At 39.4% G+C, this 11,781-nt stretch overlaps 1 protein-coding gene across 1 annotated transcript in view; it reads right to left on the bottom strand.

Moving 5' to 3' along the window:
* Nucleotides 1–9,760: 9,760 nt before the first annotated feature.
* LOC107114502 (cortactin-binding protein 2-like) overlaps nucleotides 9,761–11,781 on the bottom strand; it is a gene marked incomplete at its 5' end in the record, with an annotated part of 52,770 nt that continues 50,749 nt past the window's right edge. The window contains one exon of the mRNA XM_015416010.1: nucleotides 9,761–11,391. Within this exon, the coding sequence (XP_015271496.1) occupies nucleotides 11,140–11,391 (252 nt within the window). The remainder of the gene's footprint in view (nucleotides 11,392–11,781) is intronic.

Here is an 11,781-nt window from a genome sequence, read left to right as displayed (position 1 = left end):
GCCTCCATGGAAGCAATGGAGAAGAGAATGACAGAGGCAATACAAGCCATGGGGGAGCAGATAGAAAAAACATTGGGGGACCAACTGGAGAAGCAAACTCAGATTCATCTGAAACATCTAGAAGAAGTCCAAGAGAAGAACATAACAGCATTGAAGGAATTGGTTACTACAGAAATAACTTCAATCAAGCAAGAAATGGAAGGAGTTAAGAAGGATGTTCAAGCAAATGCAACCAAGACTACAGAGACAGAGGAGAAGATACAAAAAATAGAAGAGAAACAAGATTCTTTGACTCAACAAATTACAAGATCAGAGACAATGATGGAGTTCAGAAGGATGCAGACTCATCTGAGATTCAGAGGCATTAAGGAAACAGAGAATGAGAACTTAAAAGAAAAAATGATGGAAGTGATAACGGCTTTTCTGGGCGAGGAGGAAGGGTCAATGGACTCAGACTTTGATTTGATTTATAGAGTGAACTCCAGAATTGCAGAAAAGAAGAATTTACCAAGGGATGTAATTGTACAATTTGTAACAAGATCAATAACAGAGGAGATATTCAAGAAGCAATTCAACGTCCCTTTTGTAATAGAGGGAAACAAAATTATGGTGATGAGAGAACTCCCAAGAACAATACTGCAAGACAGGAAAAGGTATAAATCCTTGGCGGACAAACTCAGAGCTTTGAGCATCAGATATAGATGGGAGATTCCACAAGGTTTATCCTTTACGTATCAAGGTGGGAGGATTCAGATCAGATCGATGATGGACTTTTATAAATTTAAGGCGGACAATGCGGACGTCTTTGGAGAACTTTAAAATAAAACGCATAATGGAGTACAAATTGTTGTCATGGAATGTTAATGGATTAAATTCACCAAACAAGAGGAAAAGAATCAATCATTGGATACAGAAACAGAAATGCAACGTGATATGCTTGCAAGAAACACATATTAGAAAACAGGATATAAAATATTTAAAGAATGCTTTATTTGGAATTGAATTTTGTTCTGCGGCCTCAAACAAGAAAAAAGGAGTTGTGACATATGTGAAGAAGGAGTTACAACCTACAGAAATTTTTAAGGACATAGATGGCAGATACGTGGGTGTGGAATTAATGATTCAGCAGAAAAAAACATTGTTGATCAACGTGTACGCACCCAATGGAGCAAAGGAAAAATTTTTTAAGGATATAACTGACCAATTACAACAATTGACTTATGAGCAAGTTATTATGGCCGGAGACTTTAATGGGACAATAGATCGTCTAGACAGAAAACCACAAAAGGACAACGAATTCAGCGGAAAATTGCCAAAGAATTTTTTTGAATTAGTTAAGCAAGAAAAATTAGAAGATGTTTGGAGGAAATGGAACCCGATGCAGAAAGACTTTACTTTTTATTCCAATAGACATTGCTCTTTTTCCAGAATTGATATGATTTGGATGTCTGAAGAATTATCAATGAAAACACATAAGACTGAAATTTTGCCAAGATGTAATTCAGATCACAATCCGGTGGTATGGAGTTCCACAGAAAGGAAAAAACCCTTTCTGTGGAGGATTAATGAAGACTTGTTGGATAAGAAAACGGTAATTGAGATGTTAAAGGAAGAAACGAAACAATTCTTTCAACAAAATTTAAATAAAGAAACACCGATACAGATTGTATGGGATGCTTATAAAGCGGTGATGAGAGGAATTCTCATCTCGCAAAACGTGAAGCAAAAAAAGGAAAAACTTCAAAAACAAACAGAAGTGTTAGAAAAAATTGCTCAGAAAGAAAAGGAATTAAAAAAGAAGCCTGGAAAAAAGCAAATTATTAAAGAATTAAAGTTGCTGAAGGAACAACTGAATGAGACTTGGAATCAGGAAATGTATTGGAATTTAAAGAAGTTACAACAGAAATCTTTTGAAGGGGCGAACAAACCGGGAAAATACTTAGCTTGGCAACTTAAGGCTAGAAGAGAGAGAAGAATGATAACCAAAATAATAGAAGATGGAAAAGAGTTCGTTGATCCTAATGGAATAAAGAGATGTTTCTTCAAGTATTATGCTAAACTATTCCAAACAACTAGAGTTGATCTTGAGAAGATTAAAACATATTTAAAGGAGATTCCACTACCAAAAATAAGTAAGGAATACAAAGATTTATTAAATGGTCCAATTCAAAAAGAAGAAGTGATGAAGGCAATAGAAGAGACAAAGTTGGGGAAGGCGCCTGGGCCGGACGGATTTACAGCGAAATTCTACAAAAAGATGAAAGAAGAAATTTCCCCGGTCCTGGAAGCTTTAACCAACGAAATAAGAGAAAACAAAAAGGTGCCGGACTCATGGAAAGAAGCAATTATTTCTTTGATTCCAAAGGAAGGACAAGATTCAACAAATGTAAAGAACTACAGGCCAATATCTCTTTTGAACAACGATTATAAAATCTTTGCAAAAATTATTGCAGAAAGGGTGAAAAACTATTTACAAACGGTAATTTCTGAAGATCAAGCGGGCTTTTTACCCAAAAGGCAGATTAGAGACAATGTAAGAATAGTAATGGACGCAATTGAATATTATGAAAAGCACCCAGAAAAAGAAGTAGCTTTTCTGTTTGTTGATGCAGAAAAAGCTTTTGACAATCTTAATTGGAATTTTATGCACCAGATGATGGAAAAGATTGAAGCGGGACAACATTTTAGAAATTGTATTGAAGCTATCTATTCTGAACAAAGAGCTAAAATAAATGTGAATAAAGAACTGACAGATAACTTCAAAGTACAGAAAGGAACAAGGCAAGGTTGTCCGTTATCACCGTTATTATTTATCTGGGTATTGGAAATACTTTTACAAAAAATACAGTACGATCAAGAAATAAAGGGCTTGACACATAAAGGACACCAATACAAATATCGAGCATTTGCAGACGATGTAATGTTTATGGTGGAAAACCCAACAGAAAAATTGACATTGCTTTTTCAAAAAATAAAGGAGTTTGGAGAATTGGCCGGCTTTTACGTAAATAAGAATAAAACAAAACTTATATGTAAAAACATGATCAAACAAAAACAAGTGGAACTACAAGAACTGGTACAATGTGAAGTAGTTAAAAAAACAAAATACCTTGGAATTGAATTAACGGCAAAAAATATAGACCTATATAAGAATAATTATGAGAAATTATGGACTAAGCTGACTCAAGATTTTAAGAAATGGGATAAAATGAACTTATCACTGATGGGAAGAATATCAGTTATAAAAATGAATGTCCTACCACGTTTGATGTTCCTGTTCCAAACAATACCAATTCTGCATAAAACGGATTTGTTGGCCAAGTGGCAACAAGAGTTGTCAAAATTTGTTTGGGCAGGCAAGAAACCAAGGATCAAAATGAAAATACTTTGTGATGCCAAAGAAAGAGGAGGTCTACAAATGCCAAATCTTAGACTATATTATGAAGCGGTTTGTCTAACATGGATGGATCAATGGGTGAAGCTTGAAAATGACAGATTGTTGGGGTTGGAAGGGCATGATTGTAGATTTGGCTGGCATGCATATTTATGGTATGACAAGATAAAAATGGACAGTTTTTTTAAACTTCACTTGGTGAGAAAAGCTTTGTATATGGTATGGACAAGATATAAGAAGTACCAGAGTGACTTAAGACCATTGTGGATTGTACCAGTAGAAGTGTTGATATCTTACTCAAGACAGCGAGGTAGAGACTGGTTGCCATATAGAGATTTAATTAAAAAAGAGGGAACAGAGTGGGTAATGAAAAAGCAGAATGAAATTGAATATGAATATGAGTGGTTGAAATATATGCAGATTTATGATCTTTTTAGATCTGACAAAAAAAACTATGGTTTTAGAGAGGAAAAAAATGAAATTGAAAAGGTTTGGGAGAGTGGAGGAGGAAAAAATATTTCTAAAATGTATAAGGTGTTGTTAAAATGGTATACTGAAGATGAAACTGTTAAAGAACAAATGTTAAAATGGGCTATTAATATGAATAAGGAAGTGGCTATGGAAACCTGGGAATATTTGTGGAAAAATTCTATTAAGATCTCGACATGTACTAATGTTAAAGAAAACTGTTATAAGATGATGTATAGGTGGTACATGACACCTAAGAAAATTGCAAATATGAATCAAAATATGTCAAACAAATGTTGGAAATGTAAGAGGCATGAGGGCTCATTTTATCATATGTGGTGGACTTGTGAGAAAGCTGTAGACTTTTGGACAAAAGTCCACAATGAAATGCAAAAAATACTGAAATGTTCTTTTAAAAAAGCACCGGAAATTCTGCTTTTGGGACTCAAAATGGAAGAAGTCAATACGACTAAAAAAACTTTACTCTGGTACCTGATAGTGACAGCGAGAATGATTTATGCTCAGTTTTGGAAGACAGAAAAGGTACCAGAGGTTGAAGAATGGATACAAAAAGTTCTGTTCATGGCACAAATGGATAAGATTACAAAAAAACTGAATAACAAAGAAGACGATGAGTTTTTTGGAGAATGGAATGACTTTAAAATTTATCTGGAAAAGAACTGGGATGTGAAACAAAACTTAATATGTTTAGATCAATATTAAGTCAAATGATGTTATCTTTAGATTGTAATGATGAGAAACTGATATTGTTGATGATATGAAGTAATTTGGAGCAGGGGTGGAAGCATTGTGGGAAGCCATTGGAGGGAGGGGAGGAACTGGGAATGGGGTAGACAATTGATAGAATGAAAAGTTTTATATGTTGTATTCCTGAGAAAATAAAAAATTTGTTTACCAAAAAAAAAAAAAAAGTGAGCCAAACCACACAGCGTAGGAATCCGTAGCACGGAACACTCAAAACACAGACACACACTTGCTCTGATGGTATCTTCTGGCCAGTTTCAGTTTTATCCTCCTGGGCAATCAGCTACAGCATGTCACCTGGGCAGGGCAGGAATCAAGGAACTGGTGAAAAAGGTTTATAAGGAAAAGGAGCCTGTGGGTGGTGGGAAATAAGTGCTTAAGGATAGAAGCCAGGGGAGGAAGCCTGGGAACACTTTTGGGCCAGCTGAATGGGATATGGGCTGAGTCTCCCTTGCTCCCCTCCAGTTGTAAGTAATTAGCCTGGATCGGGCTAATTCTGTCTTGGGTGAATTTAATTATCAACCATGTAACCAGAAAGGGAGTAGAACTCTTCCCAGAAGGAAGAACCTTGTCAGGGGCTAGGTAATGGCATGCCTAACTTTTTGTGCTGCTGGCTGGGGTGGTGGGGAGCGATCAAGCAAGCAAGCAGGAAAAATCAAGGAAATGCTGTACCAGCTTCCCCATACTCATGTCAAAACCTAGGATGGTGACCAGCCTTAGATAATTAAAAACTTGCTTGGCTGCCCAGATTCTCGCCAAATGGCAACCTTCAGCAGCTTCTTGACTGGAACTTGGTCCAGGCACTACGGAGGACTCCTTGGCTATGCTCCCCTGGCCTTCCAGTGGTCTCAGAAGTAAGAGTCAGTAGCTAGAAGGAGCTGTGCTTCAGCTGCAACTGGCTCTAAGCACTACAATGAACTACAGTTTTTGCTTTTTGACTTCTAAGCATACAATATCAGACTTTGTTGTCACTAGATGGTGCTGCAGAGCTGATACATTTAGTTCGTTGCTCTGTTCAGTAGCAAGGGCGCCCTCCAAAAACAACCACTTGCTACTCAAAGAGGAATGAAAGATAATAACTTTTTTTAAAAAAGCCTTTTATTGTATCCATTTTTGCAGGTAGGTAACAGTGCAATATTTTGTAGAGTTAATCAAGTCCAAGCGCATGGACTCCAGTGGGCTTTGACAGGTGTCATTTTGCATAGGATGGCACTGTAAGTGTGCAAGGTTTTATTTATGTAGAATTCCTTCTCAAACAATAAACTTGCTTAGAACTAAATACATTCCCATCTGTGCAATTCACATATGTTCACTTACAAATACCAAGGCAATAAATAATCTCAGCAAACATTCTGGAATAGTTTGTAAGGATGTATATTTATGCCAACATTTCCCAGGAGTAGGAAATTAATTAACCACATTTAGCACATTTTAAATTTATCATGACTACTGAACAGCAGCCATGTTGTACCCTCTGTGCCCATAAAGATAATAAACCTTGATCTTCCAGCTTGCAAAGGAGCTGCCGGATCTCCTGCTTACTGCATATGCACGTATCAGATGCAGCCAGTCACCAGAGAGCTAGAAGTGTACCTCTAGTTTTGCCAAACATAGGATAGAGGCTAGTAGACTCTGTTCCATCTTTGGATGGCAACATATATTTTAAAAATGTCCACAAAATATTGTTTCCTAAAAGCACTTGTATCCAATCATGCATGGACACAACACTACGGCTTTTACCAGTGCATCAGACAGTAGCTGTACAGTAATTCGCACACAGAATTAACAAAAGACCAGAGGCCCCTTTTAAAGATAAAGTTAACTTCTACTTGTGACTCAATTTTTTACAATGATCATGCCTGAATTCTGTGCATGCCTAGTGGAAGTCAAGGGAAACACAAAACTGAGCTGAAAGGTGGGTGAGAGTGCAAACTGGAGACAGAGAAGCCTGCTGCCAGCCAGGATCTTCTGAGAAGAAACACTCACCTGGGAAATTCCACAGGTGCATTTTGTGAAACTTAAAGCATGGGGGAGGGTGCTACATAATCAGTTGCATAGCACAGGTGACTTGGTAAGGGGAAAAATAGCACACAGGTAGGGCACAAACCTGCCTGATACACAGAGGTAGGCTTGGTAGGACTGCCGCCTTTTGAAGCTGCCTCCCAATCTGCACCTTTAACCATTGTGGGATTTGCAACAATGCTCTTAGTTCTATGTCATAAAGAACTTCACCTGTAGAGTGAGGACAATGAAGACTAGAAAAGTGGGCACAGTGGGCTTCAGCCCCCTGAAAGACAGTGCAATTGCTGTCTTGTTTGCCCTGCCCTAGCCCCTTGAGAGAGCTACAGAAGGATGGACCCAAAGAACTGCTATGGGATACTTTAAGCCAGAGGTCATTTCGGGGGGGGGACGCGGGGGATCGCAGTTCCCCCGGGTGAGGTGGGGGGCGGGGCACACGATGAAGCCCCGCCCCCTGCTTCCAGCCACCCCGCTTCCAGCCCTCATTCAGCCAGGAGACAGGAGAAGAGGGAGGGTAAGTTGCTTCCTCCCTGCCTCTCCCCACCCCTGCCTGCCTGGGGCCAGGGAGGGCCTTGGCGGGGCTTCCTCGCACTCCCGCTGGCCTTGCAGGCCCACCGCCGGGCCCCTGATGTCAGGGGGTGTGGCATATGCTAATGAGTTATGCTAATTAGTTCCCCTAGCTCTTTTTCTATGAAATGACCCCTGCTTTAAGCTACTAGATGGGGGCCAGGTGGGCTCTAGTAGCTTTAACACAGGTTAGAGCAACACAGTAATTAGCAGATTATGTGGAGCAACTTGTGTACAGTAATATCAGCATTCTTTCTCATCACCTGCTACATGATCCTTTTCATTGGTGGTGTCAGATTGAACCTGGGGCCTTTTGCATGCAAAGTGGATGCTCAACCACTGACCATGGCCCCTACCTGAATACACTGTTATGACAATTGATGTGACAGTTTGGGTCCAATGTAACCTAATCCAGAAGTAAACAAAAATCAACTAAATTCTGAGCTGAAATTTTAAACATGTATAAGCAAATAAAACCGTTGCTTGGAGTTCTGTATCAAATCTAGAACAGGATCTTTAGAGAAGTATGTGTGATATTTTAATGAATCTGACGAAAACTTCCCTCTGAGAGAAAAAACACACCTAGGAGAGGGGAAACAGGATCAGGATGCAAACAACAACCTGGTATAACAGGATATCTTAAGATGTTTGGCAAAAAGCCAAGATAAGACTGAAATCTTATCCAAGCACAGCTGTTCCCAGTGGTGCATGGGCTGTGCTGTGCGATTGAATAGTCTCTTGTAGCTATTCTGATGATGTAAACTAAGATGAAAAGCTGAGAAAGAATCAGGAAACTGAAAGAGACAGATTTTGACAGGGGGGGAAATGCAAACTACAACACAGTTTGAGAACCTATGGCTTCACCAGCATCTAACATCAAATGCTCATGTTAAAAATTTTTTGCAAGGGGGAAAAGCATGTAAAATCACTCTTACCCTGTTTCTTGCATGTCTTTCCTAAGAATTTGGATTCAGGGGCTCAGCTTGAACTGAATTTGAAACTGGCCTAGTGTATACTCATAAATACTAGGTACTGTTTCTGAACTCTGGTGAAGTTCAGCATGTCTAATTTGGTGAGTGCTCAGGACAACCTGCAGGGTGTAGTGGTTAGAGAGTTGGACCAGGATCTGGAAGACTCAGGTTGAAGTCTCTGCTATGGAACTTTGCTGGGTATCTCCGGTGATTTAATCCTGCTAAAATTGCACAGAGCAGAGAGAATTTGTCAGCTTAACAGTACCATCCTAAACAGAATTATACCTTTCTAAATCCATTAAATCCCAAACTGTTTAGGATTGCACTGTAAACCTCCTAATCCAATACTAGTGAACTCCCAAGTGTTGCATTGGTTGGACATGTTTGTAGACATGTAATAGACATGTTTTCTTCTATTTTCAATATTTGGTGTTATCACAGAATTTAAACATTCTAGAGAGGGCCGAGCAGGGTTGCTAAATGGTTGGGTAGGAGTCAAGTGAATCCAACCAGCCTTTAGAAATTGGGAAGTGTACCTTTTAATGCCATTGCATTTAAGTTGGATTACCCCTCCATTGTTGTAGAACAACTTGCTTCAGTTCAAAAGTTAGCAACCCTAGGAGTGCAGAGGCTGAGAGCAGAGAAATGTGTGAGATCGAGATCTAATGGGAGGAATGAGTACTGAGAGACCCATGAGATGAAATTCTTAGTCTGGAGGTAAGAGACAGCCCACCCTCAAACACTAGGAACTGCAGGCTGAGAACAAGTTTCTTCACTATGAGATCTAAAAAGGGGAGGGGATGAAGCTCAGGAAACTAAAGTTGGTATCAGATTCCAGCTTTTGTACTGTGCAGCAAACAGACACATAAAGTAGGCATGAAACTGAATTATGCACATGGAAGACAAACATATTTGCAGAAACTGCAGTACAAAAAAAAGAGGTTTTATTGGCATGATAATGACAGGAGAACATTTAATGTAATCGATGATTTCACTTTCACAAACTTTCTTGTGAAGATGTTGAGCTGAGTTTCTTCACAGCATGGGCTGGGGGAGGCAGAGGCTTAGTCGTCCACTAGGTGGCCTCTGTGAGGTCCACTCAGAAGAAACTGTGTCTATTTGTTTACAAAAGACAAGACAGGAACAGAAGAGGAAGGGTACACCTGAATGAAAGATTACCCACCACAAATATGGAAAAGGTACAATCTTCTATGAGGGTAACAAATGCAGAATGGGAGAGGGAATCGTTTCTCAAGTGAATAGCAGTTATAATATTATTTCAGACAGAATACAAAAATTATATGTCCCTCCCATGAGTTATTGCTGCTGTTTTTACTCCTGATAAGAGAAGAAGAGGAGATTGGATTTATATCCTGCCCTTCACTACTCAAAGGTGTCTCAGAGCGGTTTACAAACTCCTTTCCCCTCTCCACAACAGACACCCTGTGAGGTAGGTGGGGCTGAGAGAGCTCTGACAGAAACTGCTCTTTTTCAAGTACAGCTCTTGTCAGAACTATGGCTTGCCCAAGGTCATCCAGCCATGTGCAAGTGGAGGAGTGGGAAATCAAACCCGGCTCTCCCAGATTAGAGTCTGCACACTTAACCACTACACCAAACTGGCTCTCCTGATAACTGTGTTGTTTATTTAGTCCTGTGTTTTAACAAAAAGAGTTCTTACTGTAAGATGTCCTAAATTCATGTGTGTCAAGAGTGAAAATTTGGGGAAAGGATTTATAGCATATCCAGTAATTCATATAATTAGGAGTGATTTCCCCCCCCCCCTTTGCACACCAGACATATGGGACAAATGACCACAGATTACTTATTATGATGGCTTTGTGGTTTCTGTTTATAACAGAAAAGCAAAATCTGCCCAAATCATAATTCTAGAGGGAACTGGAATGCCAAATCAAAGCAGCAAAATAAAGAGACAAGAAATAAGCCAAGCCACCCAGTACTCTGGCCAATTGAAATATTTAATGTAGATGATAACTGAAAGTAACTGGGCAGTATTCCCCATCCTTCCCTTTATTGCCACATTCTATTCACTTTTCCAAAAGTGAACATAGAAACTTTTTTTTTGCCTTGAAAACACATTTACATTAGCTTGAAGCTAGTAATGTACAGAACTGTGCAACCTAAAGTATGATACAGAACACAGGAAACTCAGCATATAATTATTAGAAAGTTTAACATCCTCAATCCACTAATCCTCCTTGTGCAAGCTGCAGGGATGTTGCACGTACAAGAGAGTGTTTTGATGTGTGCAACCTTCTGGGTCCTGCTTTATGCGGAAAAGGAAGAAGCCGCCACTGAGTTCTTCCATATGCAGAGAGCTGCACGGGAGGCCCGTACAGACTAGTGGAGTAGTCCTGCTGACGTATACAGTGATGCACAGCAGAAGTGACCACAAGGGCAATGAAGTTGTGGATTAGCTGTTGGCCCTTACAGACATTCTAATACAATGGAGACTACAGGTCTCTGTTGATGAGTCATATGTGGCATTAGCTGTGTGCAGCACTCATCTGTACATAGGTATCTCTGGATCAAGTCTTTATATGTGTGTGTGTGTGTGTGTATATATATATATATATTTATTTATATTATATTTACAGGTATGCATGTGTGCACACATATCCCCACACTTTCGTGGTGATGCCCCTGAATATAATTAAACAACAGAACATTTTTGAATAGAAAATTATTTAAGAAGCTAGCAGTTTCTACTATTAAGGGATCAATTTGATGTAATCTAATATTTTCACTATAAACAGCTTATATTTACATAGAAATTACACTGTGGTCCCATATACACCATTTTAAATGAAGAAAACAATTTAAAAATTATTTACACATGAGAATGAATTTGTTGTCCAAGGTAACTAAAATTACAGAAAGGATGAAGAAGGATAAAAAAATTAAAATAAATGGGAGGCAGGTATTTATTCGTATTTTTCAAGTTGTATTTTTTTGGCGCATGTTCCAAATTTCTTCTTTTGAGTCACTCACTGCCTCTATTTGCCTTGTATTGCTGCTGCTACTGCTTTGCTTAGTGCTCTGAGAAGACAGGCTGACTTTATTTCTCGGTACAGGAAGAAAAGATTTCACTCTCGAAATGCCACTCTTGAAAGATTCAGTTTTTGGTTTACTGTTGCTGCATTCCATAGGTCGACTACTGCTGAGAGGGCAGGCCCTGGGATCCCCATCCTGTCAACAGAGAAGCATATTTGTAATGTAGCAGAATACCATTAAAGCTCCTAAGGTAAGCAAAAAATGAACAAACAAAGGAAAGACTGCCCAAGAACCAGAGGCCCAAGCAAATGAGGGTGTGAGATGCGCACTACCCGAGGGCATAGAACATTTTTATTCAAATAGTGCAGATAATAAGAAGCCCCATTCTTGTGATGCAATGTCATGAGATAGCTACCATTCTGAGGTCTGTCCAGCCCCATAAACACTGTTGCAGGCAGCCATAGCCACCATCAGGAGAAGAGGAACACGGTGTGGGGAAATGACAAGAGGAGGAGGAGGAGGCGGCGGCCGTGGCTATGGTCGGAAGGCAGGTGACTGAGTCTGCCAGTGAGGGAAAGGAGTGGA

The sequence above is a fragment of the Gekko japonicus genome, unplaced genomic scaffold, assembly GCF_001447785.1.
Source record: "Gekko japonicus isolate JY-2015 unplaced genomic scaffold, Gekko_japonicus_V1.1 scaffold159, whole genome shotgun sequence".
Classification (NCBI taxonomy): Eukaryota; Metazoa; Chordata; class Lepidosauria; order Squamata; family Gekkonidae; genus Gekko; species Gekko japonicus.
Note: the sequence above shows the minus strand (reverse complement) of the source record. Positions and strands in the feature narration are given on the sequence as shown.